This window comes from Pieris napi, chromosome Z (assembly GCF_905475465.1).
Source record: "Pieris napi chromosome Z, ilPieNapi1.2, whole genome shotgun sequence".
Lineage (NCBI taxonomy): Eukaryota > Metazoa > Arthropoda > Insecta > Lepidoptera > Pieridae > Pieris > Pieris napi.
In genome coordinates, this window is record NC_062259.1 from 7,733,077 (window position 1) to 7,754,922 (window position 21,846).

Here is a 21,846-nt window from a genome sequence, read left to right on the forward strand (position 1 = left end):
CTTATGACTATTTTATACTATAAATATATATATAGTATAGAATATACGATATGCTATTTGGTTCCTGCCCACTGATATCAAGACCACTATTTAAACGATTGATATGAAGAAAATGTTCTGCAATCGAAAAGAGATAGGGATCTTATAAACGAATGTCACGAATAGTCACGCTATTATAGTTTGGCCGTAGTCGTTTTAACCGACATTAAAAAAAAACAGAGGAGGTAAACAATTCGACATGTTTTTTTTTTATAACCGGTAAAACAAATTGTCCTTTTAAAGAAAATTAAAACTCCATACGATGATAAGTTTAAAGACTATCAGATAAATAAATTTCATTTAATTAACTGAAATCGGGCTTAGAACATAAATTTCCCTCGATGCCGTTTTTTTTTGCAAAAGAGTTTATCTCGGACCCTCATGCGGACTTTACGGGTTGAAAAGACTTTTTATATTGTCTTTTTTTTATTTTGAAGGGAAAAACAGCACGTTACAAAGAAATTAGTTTTATACAATGCACTATATTTTTTTTATTCTCACTTTCAGATTTTCCTAGTTTTGTTGGGACGTGAAAATTTAAGAAATAAACAATTTTTGTATGAAATATATTAAAGTATGAATATGCATTATCCGTGGCTTACCTTTGCTTTGTGGATGTTGTGAATGTGATCGGAATCGATTTCTGGCTCGCTGAAGTATGTACTTGAATCCTGAAAACAATACCAACGTTTAATTGTTTCTTTTAATTAAAATATGTTCACGTTCAATAAATAATATTAAAATCTCTTACCTGCAAATACATAAAAATAGGAAAACAATACTAAAATTGAATCTTATTTCGAATAACAATTTTTCATACCTAATTTAAAATAATCATATAAACTAACGAATTTTATACAATGTAATGTGTCGATGGATTGTTTTTTATTAATAATGATAATTTGGTCTAAATAAACAAGAATAAACTTTATGTATCAACTTATATGGTAGAATAAGTAAGTTATATAATTATTACCTCCAAATTAGCGTTTGATGAATTGGTGGCGGCTAGCGCTGGAAGCCTGACTGAACCAACACCCAGAGCTCCAGGAAAGACGCCACCGTTTAAATCTTTAGACTCAAACAAACGAAGAACGGATCGGTCCCTGATGTCCCGAAGATGGGCCCTACACAAATATAAAATTCACTTGTCACACAAGAGGTCTTGAACTTCGTTACACATATTTTCTATATTCTTCTTCCTCAAAAACCACTATTTCGCTAACCCAGGAACCCAAATAAACTTGTATGACAATGCGAGCGTCGGGGCCGGCCAATATTTAAATTAATATATATTTTAAATAATAACATACAATTTAATTTTTCAATGTGTTAAGATGAAACAGAATTTTAACTTTTTAACTATACAAATAATGTCACGTCAGTAAAACTTACGGACAACGATAATCATGTTCATGTATTATATGTTTTTTCATTTTCGAAAAACCGACCGAAACTTTTACTATACTCTGAAAATCGTTTGATATTAACAGCAGTCGGAGATACACTGAAAAGTTATATCGGAGGCATCATGTGTATCGCGCAACGCAGGTAACGCCCTCTTACTATTTCATATATATAACAATTTACAAATTTCTACTAAAAACATCATATTCATTGTTTGAACGTCTACGATTTTCTAAGACCCCCTTTAATATAAAAAATAACAAGTAGTTCCCGAATGTTTTGTCCTTATCACTTCTGTACAAATAAACGAAATAAAGCATGCTATTGCGTCTTATAGTTTAGTCAACATACCTATGGTCTTCTAGTTCATAGAACATGTCCTTTGAGCTGTCATGTATATAAACCTTGACTAATGGACTATCTAAGTAATCCATTGTGAGCTGCTTCGGAAAACTTCGTACAAATAAAGCTTTTACTGTGTCGAGCGATGTGATTTCATTCGGTAGAAGAGCCCTTTTAGTCTCGTTGCGGTATTGTAAAAACACAAGACCTAAAAATGCCCTTAATTCTTTAAATTGTGTTCACCAAATGTTAGCTTACTATTTCAATAGATTAGGAAAAGGTTAAGAAAACAAAGGGTCATTACTCCGCTATATGGGTCTGTGAAGACGATGTGCGTCACCATCAACAGGTACGTTGATGGTGACGACTATCAGGTACTAACTATTCGAATATATTTATACAGGTAAATTAATTAAAGTAGGTACTTAGTTTTTAACCTATAAATAAAATTTTTGGTATTTACACATTAGATTCATTAACAGACTATGAGGAATAGACAAAATAAAAAAAAAATTAGTAATATTTAGAATGACAGGCGAGTATTTGTCTTTTATCTTTATTTCGATTTTATTATTAAAATGTATTTAAATAAAAGAAGAAATGCAAACCAGTGTGAAATTGAGGAATACAAGTTGACATTTTTGTGTGAAATGAAAGAAAATATTGTTTACGTTTTTATAAATTTTAATGAAATGAATAAAGTTTATATTATTTATGTCTGGAAGAAACTGCACTTTAACAGTAAGACATTACAAGACCTATGTGTTATTGTGATATAAATAAAGTGGTGTTACTATTATTATATAAGATGTTATTTCAGTCCATATGCAGGTGAATTTAGAGTATATTCTCATGACAGATTGCCATTAAACGGATAAAAAATGTTTAACTTGTCATTTTTTTTTTAAGTACACCTAAAAGTTTAACCTCTCTTTACACTGAATTAGGTTTAAGGGAGATAGTTTTTCGTTCTCATTTAAACTTTGTTAAATTGAACCACGTTCACGCCGGAAAAACATAAACTTAATTATATATAACGTACCTAAGGGTCTTTCGAGTGTCTTACTAGGTGTGCGAACCACTGGTAATGATGATCTTTGCTTTCCTCCGCGTCTAAACCCAGTAGAGGAAGTCTCAACCTCTGACATAACACCGGGATCATCGTCGTAATACAACATTTGCGGAAGATAACCCCTTGGTAATGGTGGCTGTAAAAAAATACAACCTTAATTCTGATTGTAGTCAAAAGAATAAAGGGATAAAACGCTTTTGTTTTAGACTTTTACTAACAATAACACATTCTCGAAAGCTCTATTTATTTTTACTTTGCTTTCGCTTACACTAGAGTTGCGCCGATTACTCGGGTATTATTCGGTACTCAGCGCTTTCGGCACTCTGCCGAGTAATTATTTTAAAATATTTGCACATTACACAGTGCTCGGTCAACCTAATCCTACCTACACTAGATATTTTTCTGTCAGGATGGTATTAGAAATAAGTATTTATGCAGTAACGTTTAGTGTTTTAATTTTAGTAATAATTATAGAAAACACATATTACATGGAATTTAATAATGAAGGCGCTAGGGCCTCGTTACACTTTTTGTATATTGTAGGTTCTGTTTTATCCGATCAACTCGACAGAAGACTCGGTTCGCTAAAGACAAGCGGCTCCTTGGTAAAACTGCAGCCGGGGCATCCGCACACATCTTAACACTACATATAAATTATACTGTTTAACTGCACTTACTTCAAGCTCAGAATTATTAAGATCTCCAGGATGATGAGAATGGAGGTATAAATGATTTCCAGCGAGTGTATGGCGTCTCGGATCATCGCGACGAGAAGACCGGCTTCGTGGGGCTGAACGGGTTGCTTCTCCATCAGATAACCCTCCTGTTAATACAAAAATTATATATTTGTATGTTTAATGTAGACCATGTGCTTTCATTCAATAAAATATATATGGTACATTATTTTTAATTGTAAGTAAATTTTTAAACAATTTCTTTGCTGTTTGGCCCTAGAACGAAACAATTAAGATATTTAATGTATATCTCTATGTATATCTGAGGCTGGGGATGGGGAAAGCTAAAACTATGGAAGGCCATCTTAAATGTTATCCGCAAGGAAAGTTTCGTTTCAAATTTATTGAGGAACAAAAAACAAATTAATTGAAAATTGTACCTCTTTAAAACTAACATATTTATTATAAACAAACAAAAAACGCTCAACTCGTTCTTTAACCGCTTGGCCACACAGTGTTCATCAAATGTATATAGTGGCTTATTAAATAGACTGTTTTACTACATTATAAAACAATGTCCTACTATTGTATGTTCGCAATAAACTCAAAAACTAATGCATAGAAGGTATAAAGAATTACCTTATACATTTCGTGAAATACACGTAGTATGAAACACAGAAACAGTCGTTAAAACCAAGCGCTTTGAAATGCTAAGAAAACATTCTAGTAGTATAAAGTAGTTCTTATTCAATACTTTAATTGTTGATTGTTCAGGCAAGCCGAAGATAAAATCATTCGGAATTTCTGGGGTAAATGAACTTGCTGCGTAAGTAACATGAATTGCCTACATAAACAGGGACGAAACAAGCATTTTGTAAACAATCTTGACATGGGACATTGTTTCAAGCAAATACAAATAATCGTTTCTTATGAGCGAATCCTGTTTATTTTTTTTGGCCCACGGGATCCCTAAATAGAAGCAGTCTTGGATGGCGTTAGGGTAAAATTCAGAGACGCGACTTAGTGCAAGAACAATTTCCGTATTGACAAAATGGGTTAATATTGGATCTGACAACTTAAGAGCGCCCTTCCTCGTCCGACGAACGTCAACGCGAGCATGGCCAAAAAGCTTGTTGTTTCATGCAGCACATTGTCAGCAAGTGAGAACGCGATAACATTAAAAGAAAAATAGGGTGCGGAAATTTCATAAAACTTGTTCCAAGAAATACGTGTTTTTTCGTAAGGCTTACAAGATTATGAAAAAAAAAGTTTTACATTTAGAAACTCCATTACATTTGCAAGGTTTCTATACAAATATTTCTTTCCGGTTAGAATTAATGAGTACATTATAAGCGCCCAAACTTCATATAAAATTTGTGCAAAAAGGCTGATTTTTGGAGGTTTGTACTGAATTAGTTTCTCAAAATTTTGATTTCACGTTTTAATAGAAACCTAGAAATAGTGCACAAGGTGCCAAGGTTCAAAAGTTTCAAAGAAATATCTGTTAAAACGCCATAATCACGTACGAGCGTCTGTATGAAAAGATAGACGGGTTGGCCGCTCTTAATATGTACGTATACACACTACAATATGACAAGTTAATAGTGAATTCACTTGGCGATAACTTTCAACTCTCGAGTCTATGAAAGATGCACAAATACATTTCCACGCGGGGGAAAAAAAAAGAATATTTTATCCTTTCAACTGAATTATGAAGTCCGTAAACTGACGAAAACAATTCTTACCATCAATTCTGCCATCTGCTTGCCAGTCTTCTTCTGGAACAAAGGTTACGAAATCAAAAATGTATCTTAGAAAAAAAAGCTTTTTTAAATAACTTTAAACGGTATTTTTAAAATAAATTAATGTAAAATGACTCATGAGATTTCTAATACTTCGTACTCGAAAATAAATATAGTAAGTATATACTCATATATACTGTTAATTTATATACATTAAAATTTTAGTATCGCCATTGCATATTATTATCTTAGATTAATAAATAGTAAGTTCTTCTTAAATTAGAACAAGTAAAGTGATAGGTTTTTTATTTAAATGTTTCTAATGTGGTATTTAAAAAAAATAGCAGCCCAATGATAGCCCCTACATTTCAATGAACTGCATGTGTCTACATAGTAAAAATACCCTGTGTGGGTATGTGTGTAGAAATACTCACTTTGATTTGTTAGTAATATAATACATGACTGATAAATTAGTACTTAATATAACCTAACTAATATAATAGTTATGACGATTTTATAACTAACATAAATCTTTATAAATAGAAATAAATTGCAAAACATGCACAAAACTTGAAGACTGCTGGAGCTCTGAGAAATATTTATGGAGAGGAAAGTTACAAAAAATATTTTAAAAAAAAATTACAAAGTTAGTTTTATTTAGAACTAAGGTTTTAATCCGGAAAAGAGGTAGCCTTATTTAGAGGTAGCATAGGAAAATATTCCATAAGTGGGTATGTATCTACTAAAACTGTAGGCTAAGTAAAAAAAACGAAAACAAAATGAGGTTATTAAATAAGTAAATTCCATACATAATAAAATAGAACACAACATCGCAAACAAACCACCGAAAAAACATTTTTCTACTAAATGTTTTCCTATACGGACAAACACATACCATTATCACGTCCTTTTCGTTTCTTCTTGCCACTAGATGTTTTGCCGGACTTCTCTGACTTGTCTTTACTTTTCCAACGACTCAACATCGTTGTTTTCTTCATATGCAATCCCACAGATTATTACGCATCTTCACTATAAACTAAGTCGAATTTCTCACATTTTACGTTACAATTCAGCACAATTACATACATAATAGCACTATCATCCTAAAGAGGCACCTTGTATCGAAAACGAAATTTAATAAGTGTTATTATTTAAATTTAATCATCCTAATCTACAGTAGTTATTAGTAAATAAGAAAAGGAATATGGGTTTCAGTATTTTTTTGGTTAGATTTATCTCAATAGTCATGTTTCGCATAAATAATTTATTGAATATTGGTCACAATTCTTTCTCAAAAAAACTAGCGCTGCAAAATCCTCAATAATATTGAATTGAAATTATTTAAAATACAGAAAAGTTTGAGGTGGAAATTCGTTGATATAAATAAAATGAAATATTAGTTCTATAAACTCTTTGGAGACCGGCAGCGCGAGGAGTGAAACAATAAATGTCATACAATTGGTTTAAACAGACTTAAAGCTGCGTTGGACAAGTTCATGAGTAATATAACAATGCTAGCATGGAGGTCAAGGTACAGTAGAATTTAAAGTAAATTACGACGAACTTTTTTATATACAAAATTTACAAATTTTTAATTGCAAATTGACAGTACCGATTTCACGTCTCATCGCCAAAAATTCAATTTCCATTTTAAATAGATAATTATTTACCATTACAACTTCTGCTGTGTACAAATTAGAAATATTGGTTATTTTCGGGTTTCCTAAATTTTTATTTTATTTATTGTTCTTTATGCCAGAACTTGCCTATCTAGAACTGAATAACATCAAGTCTGATAAGGTAATTTAAAAATGTACGATTTTTAAAACTTTCTTTGAAGTACCACTGAAAACTGTATGTGTATAGGTACAGCGCCACGTGATAATTATCTTGTTAATTATCTTTTGATAAGGGACATTTATTCAGACAGTAGAAAGGCTGTTTGATCAAAGACAGGACATCCATTTCTGCTAAACATGGATTCAATCGTGAAAAAATACTATTTCAGTGAGACAGGATATTTTAAAAGTGATCCATATTGTGAATACAATGTATAAATTTTCTCGCTAAGTGAATGTAATTCTTTGAGAAATAAAGTATCTTTGAACCGAATCAAATAATGATTGTAATGAATGAAAATATTCGAGTTTTATTGTTAAATCCATACAGTATGTATGAGTGAGTGGCAAAGCACTTATGAAAATTAAATATGTATTAATCTATGTTATCAGAAAATTGTTGGGTCCCTAATGTTCTGTGGGACAAAACCTTTTATAACATACGATTACATCAAATAGTTAAGTTATATTAGCTAGTTTAATTATCTTTTGAATCATCAACATGGCGGCTCGTAGGCGTTTTTTGTTCTTTTGAGGTTCGGGTTCGCTTGATGTTTTGGTAAGGCGGCAAACAAACGTTAACAAAAGTTTATAATTGAAAGCCAATCGTTTGATTGGCAAATTTTTGTGTAGTTACAGTGCAATCTAAAAAAGGATAGTTTTTGTATAGATCGTCGAACAAAATATATCGAAATAGGGCATCAATATTATAGGATAGAAATGCAAAGGAGAAATTTAAAATATCTACAAATTGGCAACTCATTCTAGCACTCTTCACTATTTTTAAGAACTTATCAACTTACTTAGTTTTGGTAATAAAATAATTTTCCTTCTGCCCCTCGTGTCCTAAGTTGGCATCACTCACACGACCATTTAATGCATGCTATTATTAATTTCAATCTTTACAATTTCTGTGATCGCTATGCTGATACAACCATTAATCTTACTACCGCGTCTTCTTATCTATGTTTCTAGGTAGAAATTAAGGATGTTAAATTATTAAGAGAGCATGCGCAAATTCAGACAATCGATAATAGAGTGTACTCAATCACCCAATATGAACTTTGATCAGTCGCGGTCAAGGGTAATGTGTGTGGATGGCAACAATATTACGTGTTTCTACAAAGATATATATTTTTAAATTATATTCATATTGACACTAAATCATCCCAAAAATAAATAAGTATTAAAATTATAAATTGGTTTTATCTATTTTTCAAGCGTTAAATATCATAATTCATTTTAAGAGTAAAGAAACGATAGCACTAAATTGTTATTTTGTAGGTTACGACTTTTTTATAGTTTCAGGCAATTATCTTTAAATTGAGGACACCAGGAATATCTGTGGGAGGCGTCACTATTAATTTTGGTGGCTTTCTTCAATAAAAGTTATTACAATCATTAGAAAGTATTCAAATTAACCAAAAGTATCATATTTTGATGTTAAATAAAGGTCAACGTATTCTATACATTATACAATATGCTAATATGGAAATGATAAGCAAGCTTTTTCTTACATATTCCACAAGCTATATTTTATTTAGTAAGTACTGAATTATATGTCCTAATGCACATACATAACTTTTGATGCAACCTCAAGGGAGACATGAGAAATATGTATAGTAAAAGTTTTCTATACATGAAAGAAAAGTTAAAAGTCCTCGGGCCACGCCCACGTAATTGGACCACAAAGTACTACATGCGGCTCCGACGTTCGAAGTACGAGTCATGCGCTACTTCACACTTTATTAACAATTAACAATCGAAATTAATTAAAAGTTTCAAAAAAAAGTATTCAAAACAATTGAGTAATACTCAAAATACTCCGACCGCTGCACGAAGTACAGTAAACTTCACAACAACTTCAGACTATTGAACCATCTGCATAATATTATGAAGGAGACCTATATAGCACGTACAATTGATATTAAACATCAATCTACAAATTCTAAATATTCTATATGTAATAACATAACTAGTTCCTTTTTAAAAACTGCAGATCTAAGCTAGCTTTAATCCAAAAAAGTAATTTAGCATCAGTTTACAGCATACTTATTTTTCTTTTATTATTTAATCTCAACGCTACCAGACATAAGAACGCGTACAGGCAAGATAATCACATAATATTTATAAGTTACCAAGATTCATGTTTCAATTACCATGAATCATTCTTAAAAGTGAATCTGTGTATAAAACTATTTCCAATTACGATTCCAATATACTGTTAGCCCACGCCTTAATTTCAACTCGTATATAGAATCAAATGATGAAATATACATACTCACAAACAGTACGCGTTTGTTGTAGGATTTTTAATAATTTTAAATCAATGCACATCCAGTAACGGTGGCACATTAAAATACGGCACACCATTTATCACTGCCAAGTTTTAATTAAATGAAACAGAGATAAGCCTCCATTTTAATAAGAAAACGCGATCGATTTCAGGAAATTCATTTATCAAATCACGTCACTGATTTCGAACATATTAATTATTCTAGTACGTGGACATCCAAGTTCCTAAATTATTTTAATCGTGAGATACTGCTATTTGTTTTCTCTATGCACTCAAACTACTATTTTGTCCAACCAAATAACGAATTTAAGCTGAAATGCAAAGCGCAGAATCCTATCTGCATGACTACTACCGCCGCCCATGGGAGGCGTCTTCCTACTGGAGTAATACTAATATATATCACGTGTTCGCCATCGTTATATCCACAGACAACGCACGCTTATGCATATCCTCATATCATTATATCATTCTCATTAATTCAGCAAAATATTAAGAATAAATGCTAAGATATCATATACAAACATGAAATAACTTTTGCGCACTGCCCTACGATACGCGCCGCATAGGGCGCCGACTGCGCCCTTGGAAGCCCAGTTCCAAACTGATTCTACGCATGTTTAAACTTATAAAGTGTTGAGGTTAGAATTTGCCCTATTTTACGTCGTGTGCAGTCAGTACCTACCGCACAGGCGCAACATTGGTTCTTATTGATCCACGAGTTCAATGACCTTGCGCATTAAGCTTCCTACTTTATCGACGGTGCAAGTATTTTTCAGTACAGCGCTTGCGTGGTACAGGTGCAGAGAACACAAATATTGCTAAAGTCGAAAAGAGCGCAAGTATTAAAGTACACTGGTAAAATCAGAAAATCAACAAATAAAATAAGTAATTCTTTGCAGACTATATTTCCCTATAATTTAAAGTTAATAGAACGAAGCATTCAAACATCAATAGGGTATTGTGTTAAGTAAACTAATTAAGACTGCATTTTGTTTCAAAGTCAAAGTAAAAAAATATTTAATCATATAGGTAACACAATGTACACTCATGAACGTAAACAAAATGTATATAAAATGCTTCTAACTTTACATTTAGTGCCAGTTCCAAATCAAGGGCGTAGAACGGAAGAGAAGAACTGGCAATAAACTCTTTTTACCCGCCATGTTGTTTTTTACACAACGTTTATAAGGAGCTGCAACCATTACACCATGTTCCACATGACATCTTAAGTAATTAATAATAATAACATAAATTAAAAACAAAGACTTGTCCTCTATCAGCAGGAGGCCTGGTGAAATAGGAGCACGCACTTGGGAACAACACATAGTCGAAATAACTAAGATCACCGCATACACGAATTCAAGTACGACCAGTCACCACAAGTAGCACCCGTTCACGAGTATGACGCATGGCCAGTCATCGGCCCCCTCGCCATATTTTAGGGAGAGAGACAACCCGACGCATGGACGCCGCCACAAGCAGCGACATTTAAGCGAGCATGAAGATCCTTGAAATGTGAACTTTCGTCATTATTACTAAGGGACATACAAATTGAAGCAATATATCTATACTAATATAATAAAGTTGAAGTTGGTTCGTTTGGTAGTCCGCGCTAATCTTAATCATTAAAGTAGTAGAGGAAGATAATAAACATGAATTTGGAGCCTCCCTAATGTTAAGTGATACCGCCACCCATGGACACTCACACTGCCAGAAGGCTTGCAATCGCGCTGCCGGCTATTTACGAATTGGAACGCTCTTTTCTTGAAGGACTAATAGTCGGTTCTACATAGTGGTGTTGCGCGGCAAAATTTCCTTAAATAACGCTCAGTTGTGGAATGACGGACGTCGAGGCGATACGGATGGTATTTTCTATGCTGCCTTGACATGCGATGATGAAACTCAGCTACAGGTATTAGTCCGAACAACTCCTCTGAACACTCACCATGGTAAATGCGGTAGAAGATGCAGAGAGATCCCACATCACTACGCAAAGCCAAGAGATCAAGCGGCTCGGAAAGTGACTGGACGTCGATGATTCGAATTGCTCTTCGTTGAATACGGTCAAGCGGAAGGAGCTGGTACTGGGGAGCTACCACCCAGAGGTGAGAACACTACTCCATGTGGGGCCCAATTTCCGCTTTATAGAGTTGCAAGCGGTGGCCCGGGGTTGAAGTACTGTCTCGCCTTGCTGAGCACACCAAGCTTCTCAGAGCTTACTTAGCCTTTCCTTACAAATGACCGCGAAACTGTAATTCGATATGTCAAGGCCCAGTATTCCGATGCTAGCTGAGGCTTTAAGGAGAGTCATCGAAGAGAGGAGTAGCGACAAAATGTGTTTTTTAGCGGAAAACAAAGGAAGTATCAAAAAAACGTTGACAAAACGGAAAAAAATACTTCAATGCGTGCGCCTCGTTTATATCGCACTCGTTTCTCTTAAGTTTTTAAAAGTTTCCGCGTATATATGTCCATCATTTAAAGGTAAATGATTATATGGTAATAAATATGTTCATAAATAATGCATTAGTTTTTTTATAAAGATAATATTAATGCTTATGCAAATAATGACGCTATTCATCACAAGTATTTATTTTGAAAAAAATTGTCCCTGACATCATTTGACTTCAATGAAACTTACGTTAGGAAATGTCATTCTTAATGTTAATGTTAGTTTTAAAATATAAAAGTGGTCGAACTTGAGCATTTGTAATGTCGGATTCGTCTCAACGTGGGTTAATTAATATTAAATATGATTTATTAGGAACCTATTTCGGAGTGAGTCTACTACAACTTGCATCCTTGGAGAAATATTAGCAGTAGGTCAGTTCTGAATACGCCTGCTTGCGATTTTGTAAATGGACTTAAATAACGTAATTGAGTGCGATCTGTTTTACTTTTTACGTATGTGACATGCATGTTCTTAGTATGAAAACTTCTTTACACCGTTCTTGAAATTAACTTTTATCAGAATTAAAAATAACATATTGTATAGGTTCTACAGTCACCAATAAATAATCTTTGACTTTAAAATGTCATCCCTATTATAATTTCCTCTATATTATTTGAGTTTGTCATGTTTATTAAATTTTCATATGTAATACCACAAGAGAAGAAATACCAGATAATTTTGAAGCTCGAGTGGTATTCGGGGGATTATTTTTCCGACCCAAATGTCGGCTAATAGAATTGCACCATGAGACGAAATGTACAGTTAACAAATAAGAATTTCATAATGAATAAAACAACTACTTAATACTTTTCTTGAAGCAACGACCAGAGAAAATTTTCACAAAAAATTTTCAGTATAATACCATGTAGGTTGTACCACGTGACGTCGAATGGTGCAATTCTATTGGCCGACATTAGGGTCGGAAAAATAATCATGTTTAATAAGTCACCTAGGGTAACGACTATAATAATCGTATGATGTTTCGATTTTTTTCAAAATATTAGGTCCTTACATATGAAATTGGCGTTTCGTATGGGAGAAACAAAAAGTAGATTTTGTTTAAAAGAATATAATTAATCAAACCATGTACCACTGCTATCTATGCACTTTTGAGATCTTATAGGTTGTTCCTTGATCCCAAACCAGACCTAAATCGTATATAAGAACAAGAGCTTTTTTACTTCGTTTTTGAAAAAGAGTTTTCTATAGTATCGAATACACACATACGTAGAATTCATTTATTTGCAGCAGTGTATTGACTTTGGACGATAAACAACGCGCCTCGGCGACCAAGTGGCAGATTCCACGATGGCGACTCCGCGAGCGATTGCACCGAATATATATAATAAGCTACATTATACCGTATTGTGTAATTATTTTTCCAGCATATCATTATATAGTTTTCACATGTAGGCGTATTGCATAGTTTTGGTTTATTACTCACACATTCATAATTGAGTATTACTTTGTCTTAAATTTATTTTATCGAATGAAGCAATTAAAAAAAATATATACCTTTATAGATATCCTTCGGCAACAACTTTGTTTCACCAGCGTCTGAACCGCTCTCCGACCCAAAATAAAGCGCTCTTCCGCCAGTCCGTACCGATTCATTTTTTCTGTAAGTTGATGAAGAGCTTCTGACACTGGATGTACGAATGGGTGGTTGAGGGCATCCCGCACTAATGCTTTGATTACTAAATCTGCCAGCCATTATTGTTTGATGTGAAGTGCAATTTACACACTTCTGTACCTTTTGGGTATTGGATGTAACTACATTTGTGTATAATTTATTTTCAAGAATTATTGGCGTCGATGTTCTTTTTTGATGGTAGTAGTCATTAAACTCTGCGTTGTTCGATTTTCTTACAAAACTATCAGTTCGCCGTTCCGAAACACCTCGAGTGAATGGTGGATTTAGGTGTAAATAATTATTTGACATAATAAAATTATTCCGCCGTCTTACATCTTGTGGTAAGCTACAACTTTTGGAGTTCATCATAAACGAACTTGGAGAGCTGCAGTTTGAATATGTGTTAGCATTCGGAGAAGGTAACATATTGTTCAATGTTTGCTTCAATATATACTCATCTTCTTGAACTTTTAACTCCTTGATTTTTTGCCAATAGAACGCTTCTACTTTAAGTCGAGCCGTTTCTTTAACGTCCTTATTCATTTCGATTGGCGGGGCTGAAGATTTTGATTGAATACTCGTTCGACTAAACGACTTTCGGCCCTCTTCTGCTTCGAGCATATTTTTTTTTAAACTTTCGTAGGGCGAGTGAGTTAGTGGCATACATGGTATTCGATGACCAACCGCGATAGGAGAGGTTGGCGCAGAATAGTGGTAGGGTTTACCTACATCACGATTTTCGTAGTATGTTCTTGATAGGTCTGGTTGCTGGACAAGTCTATTTTTACTAAGGGACAAACTGCGCGCCCTGGTTGGTTGAATTGTACGAACCTCGGCTTCTTTTTTCGGAGAAATTAGGAACTTGGTGCTTACACGTTTTATTTCAGCCCCAACTGATTCTGGATTTGTTTGAAATTGCGATGCTTTGTATATTTCTATTTCATCTACAGGAAGTGTGTTACTTGGTAACTTATCTAGAGAGTGATAGTATGTGTCAGGATATCGCCTTAAATCACTTGACTTTGTATCATGGCTATTTTGTAATGATAATTCTTGTGGGTAACTAGTACCTTGATGTTGATACCAATTATCATTATTGTGAAAACGCGTTTTAGAATCTTTCGTACTTTGTTTATCTTTATAGCTTTGCGCTACAGTACATGGTACAGAGAGATTTTCATATATCGCTTCAGTTTGCTCCGAAACATTTTCTTTATTATCTTTTATCACAGACTGTGGATTGTAATATTGATTGCAGACTTGATTGTGACTCGATCTCTTGGAAATATGAGGAATATCGTCATATTTCTGTTTACATTTTTTTGTGAAAAATGGAAATATTTTGCGAAAACTGCTGCTCTTTCTTTTTTTATTATCACCCATATTGAGACAAAAATCCTGGAACAATACAAAATAGATACATTTATTTGAATTTCACCAAATTGTATTAAGATATACGTAACCTAGTTATTTTTATCTGTATTTTTTTACTAATTTGTTTAATTAAATAATAAATATTAGTTACGTACAAACGAATTAAATGCCCAAAGGTACATGCCGCCGCGCCATTTTGAATATTTAAAGTTTTCCTGTTGTTTTATGTTAGCTGCGTTCAATCAACAGTAGATAATATTAATATATTATTTCTAAATAACCATTATTTTCAAAATGGTGTACTGCATTGTTTGGAATTGCAAGAGTCCACGAAAAAATATGTGTTTCTTACAATGCAAACAAGACGCTTTATTTGACTACTTTTGAGTGTGTAAAGTAAATGTTTTGAGGGAATATTTATTACATTAAAAGATCGTTTGTTAGCCACGGCAAATCCGATATTGTATTGAGGAAGAGATATCAAGTGGAACATTATCTGAACAATTTTAAAGATGACTGTTAGTAAATGGTTCATACTTCTTATGGCATTCCTATAATTAATATAGGATATACTAATATAGTTTCAGTAGGTATTTTATAATCATTTTAGCAACGATATAATGACGACAGACGTTTGACGATGAATAGTTTCGTATGACCATGAGTCATTGACAAACTACATTAATAGTAAGTTTATTTATATTTTTACTCATTTGTAAAATAAAGTCTTAGCAAGAGGATACAACTGTTAAGTTTTAAATTAAATTATACATTTCTGTACTGTTTACAGTATCAACAACAAATTATTAATTTTAACCTTAGAATGAAGGCGCGTAATATGCTTCTTGATAGGAAGTAGATAATCTTATCAGATGATATAACACTATGGGTTTAACATATAAAAACTTTGGGTAATACAATAATTAAACAAGTATATACTGTAAAATTCTTAGCTTAAACTTAGTAGCATAAGAAAATTAAAGTTTTCAAGGCCAATTATTGAAAAGAGAAAACATATAATATTTCTATATGTATAAAAGTTCATAAAGATAAAACTAACCAGATTTTTCGTAAATTTTACAGATCACATAAACAGGATACATTTACTACACTTCGATTAATAAAATAAAAACTTTAAAGTTTTGAATAAGTTTAACATCAAAACAAAAATATAACCAAATGAACTTATGTAAACACGCACAGCGCATAGCATGCACTCGTCTATACCATAGATGACAGATTTAAGATTCACATATTATATCCTACAATACACACTCACAATCGATCCAATGACCAATCCATTGTTACTTAGTACCCCAAACACAGAAAAACGGTCGAATGGTTGCTATGTTGAGTAAGAATCCAGTGATACGGAACTGTGTGCAGTTTCCTATATTTGTACTGCACCGTCCAGCAGGAGCAGCAGGCACCTAACGTACGTGAGAGAACCATATTCTATGATAATTAAGACCTTTCTGTATTTTTACCGATAATGGTTCTTATATACAATTCATTCTAAAACCAGGTAGAAAGAACTGTACTTAAGCGAAATCCTTTAGACCCATTAATAATTATCATCACTTCGATCTTTCTGATGCTGAAGACGCTGGGGGACCTGTAGATAAGAAACCAAGCAACCTTATCTAAATTATTGAAGGCAAATCAACATAATCATCACTGGTAAATCGCCACAACGTGGTGTCTCGTATTTGTAACTCTCTGAAATCAAAGCATTTATTGACATAAAAGGTGCCTTTAACAGAACTAACTCCAACGAGTTACAAGAGCACTAGGAACATGTGGAGTAGCATCAACACTTATGATGAACAACATGTTAAAACAACGAGCGATGCAGTTCACCGTAATAAACAATTAGAGATGACTTACCATGCAGTTTAAGGTAAGATTAATTACGAAGAAATAATGTTAGTACTCTTGAACCATAGTCGTTGAGAATAAAACAACCCGTCATATATTTATTGCATAAAAAAAAACAACCCGTCATATAATTATTGCATAAAAAATAGTCACGTTTTATTGTTAAACATAAAAAGTGAAAAACCCGCGAATAATATAAACAGGTTCACACTTCTTCAACATCACACGTAAATGGTGAATCAAAGCATTTATTGCGTTATTAAGACTAGGCCGTGAAAGAGGTACGATTTTGTAGGTACAATGACCCTAGGCGGGATGCGGTAACACAGCAGAACCTTATCCGCTGTAAAAAAAGTGGAGCTACAACCCTTGGTGTATTATAGTTACTACATTTTAAACACTTCATTGCTGTACATTAGCATCGGTAACAGTAATGGTGCGGTGCGGCGTCGCACCGCAATTACTTCCAGCTATAGGGTGCCACACGGGCGATCTCGTCCCCGTCTCCACGTCTCGTTTCGCAGGTCACAACTCCGGCGCGCTTGCGGTGCGACGCCGCGCGGCGGCGCAACGCTTCGTGTGACATGGTATAGAAATTTGTATGTAGGATGACGTTGCGGCACCGCACCGTTACAATACAATATTTCACAGACAGTATTTCTTCTTAAAAGTCAATTGTCACACGTTAATGGGACTGTACTCTGTAATCTGTACCTGCGGTCAGTTTTTACCGACGTGTACTTATAACATTCGGTAGAATAGTAATCCGTTTTTATAAGTTACTCTTACGTTTTTAAAAATTTTCATTAACAGTTGTAGCATACGTGTCCTTTAAAAAAATATGATTGCATCGGGGTGAACATTCATACAATTTTAGTGTAATACTCTACATGAAGAGAAGTATCAATTAGAAAAGTTCAAATTGTAGTAAACAACTTTAAAATGAATAGAAACAAGAGTGAAATTCGTTTTATTTTTTATGCGAGTGGCATATTTATTTGTTATTTTATATTTGGTATGTTGCAAGAGAAAATAACTAGAGGAAAATATGGAAACAATGATAAATTTACGTGTACTCTTTCACTCGTTCTCGTTCAATGTGTTGTGAATTATATTTTCGCTCAAATTTTAATGGTAAGATTCCTAAATGGATATCCAGAACTCTTTAAAAATTAAATACTTGCATATGATTTTACCTATGATTTGTTACATAAATTAAGATTTTGTTCTGTGTTAAATTCTTCTAGCTATCTTGGAAGCATGAGAAAGATACAACAAGCAAGATATATTATTTTTCTTCAGCACTTACCTACTTGTTGGGTATGATCAGCTCTAATATGGCTTTACAATGGATCAATTACCCGACACAGGTAATCTTCTTCTAAGAAATTTTGTGTTATAAAACATTATAAATCTTTAATGAATCTTAAATGTGGTTTTTCAGGTTGTCGGAAAAGCAGCAAAACCAATACCAGTGTTGATACTTGGTGTAATTTTGGGTAGAAAAGTGTATCCTATAAGAAAATACTTTTTTGTATTGCTAATTGTGATAGGAGTGGTTTTGTTTATGTACAAGGAACAAGCGAGAATGGTTGTGGAAGAATCTCAAGGTTTAGGAGTAGGGGAGCTTCTACTGTTTTGCTCATTGACTATGGATGGATTGACTGGTGCTGTGCAGGTTAAAAAATATATATAATATTATATTAATGATGAAGTGAGGGAATTCTGCTAATAAATATATAAACTGCTATAAACCCATATTGACCTTATATTGCAAACATTTTTTTTATAGGCATATTATTTTAGTGTGATCAGCTTTCTGTGTTGTAATTTCTTAGGTATTACGGTTTTCTTGTCTTGTCTATTATTACAAAGTATTAATCACACAGATACAAACTACAAATTTGCTGACATGACCTCAAGGTTAAGGTTTGCTTGTTTAAGCCAATAGGTTAACCCTCCTAATGAAATGTAGACAGAAATAAGACTGTAGCCATTAGGCATTGACAACTATTGTTGACGCTAGTTTTGGTGTTAAATCCATAAATATATCTTTCATTACATTGACTTACTACTCTCAGATATTTAAAAAACATCTCTTCTGCTTAGAAATAGCAGAACAAATAATAAATTTGATATTATACTAAGATTAATTTATTTTTAAATTATACTTGTTACATGTCTAATAATATAACAAATTCAGAGAAGTTAATTTAATTTCAGGAGAGGATAAAAAGTGAATCTTCTCCTACAGCCTATTCCATGATGTTAAATACAAATGCATGGTAAGTTTATAAATTTTAATATTATATGTTTTCGCCTGTTAGTTTGTATATTTATCATTTGATCAGTTGTTGTTGTGAGTCCTGATCAATATGTTGTATATGTATTACATATAAATATAGTAAGTTACTTGTAAGAAATGTAAACACCAACCTAAACTAAATAAAAACAAGTACTATACAAATTGTATTTGTATTGACATTGTATGTATAGCCTGTGATTCACTTGTCTTGCGTTTTTGTCATGTACATTGTACATCATTGGCAAAATTGCAGGCAACAAGTAATTAAAAATATATTATAAAGTAATTTTAATTTAATTATGATGTGTTTTTTATAGAACAGGGGAAACTGCCGTCCATGGACAGTCTAATTCCAGAGGGCTTGCAGTTACGTTGCCGGCCTTAACGTACTCTCATATACCAATGAGGTATATTTACCGTGGGCAACATGGTTTTTGTGCCTTATAAACCATTTTTGACAATATTTCCAGAAATTATGCTCTAGACTTCCAAGTTCCGTACAATACACAAACCATAAACATATATTTATATATAATAGGTCCTTAATATGAATGAAATTTTCTGTATTTTTGTTAATGGTAATACATCACTTTTATAGGTCATCAATAATCATAAGTGTAAGTGTTATTCTTACTGGGGAATGCTTCAAGTTCGTCGCTTTTGTCAAACTGTACCCAGAAGTTCTAATCTGGCTTACAGGGTTGTCTCTAATGGGTGCTTTGGGACAATTATTCATATTTTTCATGGTAAGTTATTCCTAAAATGTGTGATGATGATTATTATTACCTAGTATTTTGTTATAGTTACTTTATATTTACAATATAAATGGCACATTGCCTAAATAATAAAAATTACTGACAGTCCTAACTGCCCTGGCAACAAGGCCTAATAATAATTGCCTTTTAAGCTTTCAAATTACTAATAACTTTTGTTTTGCTAGAAATTGTGCCCTAAGGGATATACACATTAAATAAACAAAGTTTACACTTAAATCTAAATGGCAATTGTTTTTAAAACATAATAAATTATGGTCCTTGTTATATTGCCATAAAATATTTATGTCCTTTAAATAATTATACAGATTCTATTAAACCTTAAACCACTGGCAACCTACCCATTATGTGATTGTTGAATTTATGTGCCGGATTTTTTATAACTTTATACTAAAAAATAAAACAAAATATTTTTTTTAGGTTTCTGAATTTGGACCTTTGCCATGCTCCGTAGTAACCACAACCAGAAAGTTCTTCACTGTCCTGGCGTCTGTAATTATTTTTGGCAATGTTTTGATGTTAAGGCAATGGATCGGTGCTATTCTTGTCTTTTCTGGTAAGTTGTTTTGTATGTAATTATCCATAATTAATAGTAGGAAGTAATACATAAAAATCAATCTTTACTCAATTTACTTTTCAGAAACAATGGATCTGTTTTAATGATTATTACATTTATTAAGGGACAGATTACACTTTCCATCTCTTGGAGATGAAAAGTCCTTCTCTTCTAAACATGGAATTAATCTCAAGAATACGAAAGCAAATATTTTCTAGTTAATATTTAATTATTTTCTTAATATTAATCAAAGAATATACAATTGATTAATAATTATTATTAACTCTCATTTATACATTTTATTTTTTTCAGGTCTATTTTTAGACATAATCTGCAGAAACGGAAAGAGTCCCCAAACGAAGATAGCTAATAAATAAATTTGTTTAATGTGCTACGGAAACATCAATCATTTGAATATATGTGAAGTACAATGCACAAGTGACATTAAATTATTTCACAAATATATAAAAATGATATCTGCTGTTTCTATTTTCAGTAGGTATTCATTTTTGTGTGTTTGGAAATTAGAATAATTGTAATTTTTAACAAAATATTATTTTTTAAATGTTTTTATACAAGAATATGAACTAAACGGGTTTTCCCAAAGATTTCTGAATACTATTAATGTGTATATTCACATTTTTAATATATTATACTGAAAGCCAGCTATTTGGGATATCATACAAAGTTTGAATATTTTAACAGTTATATATGTCTGCGCTTGTTTATTGATAATTCTTAACTACCAACCATGACATCGCGGGTATACAATCTAGTACTTCCGATTTATACGCCTTTAAAGTTAACCAATAAGCCACAGAGGCATTACGATACTTATGTTTTGTATCAGATATTAAATTTTATTTAAATTAAATATTTATCATGATTGAGGAGTTGGTGTAATTGTCATGTGATATGATATTTCGTTTACTTAATATAGCTAATTTATAAAAACGTATTTTAAATTTGAGAAAATTAATAAATATTTGACAATATTAGTGGTTTTAATAGTAACGAAAATCTATGGATCAAATCCTTTTACTAGATGTGGATACAGCGCAAACATCTGTCCTGATATTTCGTACCAAAAGGAAACGTTCTATCGGTTACGTAAATTTCGTAATAAAAAGTATTACCCTACCTGTACCCAGTTCTGCATGTGTCCTATAAAAAAAGTTAAGAAACTAATTTCATCTTCTCTTAATAGGTACCGGTAAGAATTTGGCGATTTTCACGTTCGCAAGACTAGTATGAAATTTAGTCCATGAGCCTTAGCTTATCTAGAGGCATGTGTGTGTGTGAACTTTCATAAACCGTACATCTCATGGTATGGACACTATGACCATACTGAAGTAAGGACGATCCTCCCGGCCTTCTGTGGGTATAAGATGTATATAACTTGGCAACTATTAAAAAAGTTCAAATTGCGTATGAATGAAAATGAATCTTAATAAATTTTAATGAATTT

At 32.7% G+C, this 21,846-nt stretch overlaps 2 protein-coding genes across 24 annotated transcripts in view; one reads left to right on the top strand and one right to left on the bottom strand.

The window, feature by feature from the left end:
- LOC125062189 (coiled-coil domain-containing protein AGAP005037) overlaps window positions 1–16,038 on the bottom strand; it is a 48,750-nt gene extending 32,712 nt beyond the window's left edge. For 6 of the 23 annotated variants that reach the window (XR_007119205.1, XM_047667907.1, XM_047667905.1 and 3 more), the window contains exons 1-8: window positions 15,927–16,035; window positions 13,375–14,890; window positions 5,280–5,312; window positions 3,538–3,683; window positions 2,831–2,996; window positions 1,798–1,996; window positions 1,016–1,166; window positions 642–710 (exon numbers count right to left, since the gene is read on the bottom strand). Coding sequence is in view for 22 of the 23 variants with exons in the window: in XM_047667907.1 (XP_047523863.1) it covers window positions 642–710; window positions 1,016–1,166; window positions 1,798–1,996; window positions 2,831–2,996; window positions 3,538–3,683; window positions 5,280–5,312; window positions 13,375–14,875 (2,265 nt within the window). In the remaining variant the exon portion in view is untranslated. Of the gene's footprint in view, window positions 1–641; window positions 711–1,015; window positions 1,167–1,797; window positions 1,997–2,830; window positions 2,997–3,537; window positions 3,684–5,279; window positions 5,313–6,171; window positions 6,392–7,917; window positions 8,086–9,395; window positions 9,857–9,932; window positions 10,024–13,374; window positions 14,891–15,926 lie in introns of those variants that run through there. The other 17 variants (XM_047667910.1, XM_047667909.1, XM_047667911.1 and 14 more) reach the window with 12 other exon arrangements.
- Window positions 16,039–17,463: 1,425 nt separating this feature from the next.
- Window positions 17,464–21,373, top strand: LOC125062198 (solute carrier family 35 member B1 homolog). Its single transcript, XM_047667946.1, has 7 exons — window positions 17,464–17,878; window positions 17,992–18,114; window positions 18,189–18,422; window positions 18,968–19,029; window positions 19,648–19,795; window positions 20,243–20,378; window positions 20,691–21,373. The coding sequence occupies exons 1-7, from the start codon at window positions 17,687–17,689 to the stop codon at window positions 20,753–20,755; spliced, it is 960 nt and encodes a 319-aa protein (XP_047523902.1). The 5' UTR covers window positions 17,464–17,686; the 3' UTR covers window positions 20,756–21,373.
- Window positions 21,374–21,846: the final 473 nt, after the last annotated feature.

What these genes read in the sequence shown, in the direction of transcription:
- LOC125062198 (XM_047667946.1), top strand. Translation starts at nt 17,687, where the DNA reads ATGAATAGAAACAAGAGTGAAATTCGTTTTATTTTTTATGCGAGTGGC. An exon ending in TTTTCGCTCAAATTTTAATG is followed by an intron (nt 17,879 to 17,991) that starts GTAAGATTCCTA and finishes AAATTCTTCTAG; the next exon opens with CTATCTTGGAAGCATGAGAA. An exon ending in GATTGACTGGTGCTGTGCAG is followed by an intron (nt 18,423 to 18,967) that starts GTTAAAAAATAT and finishes ATTTAATTTCAG; the next exon opens with GAGAGGATAAAAAGTGAATC.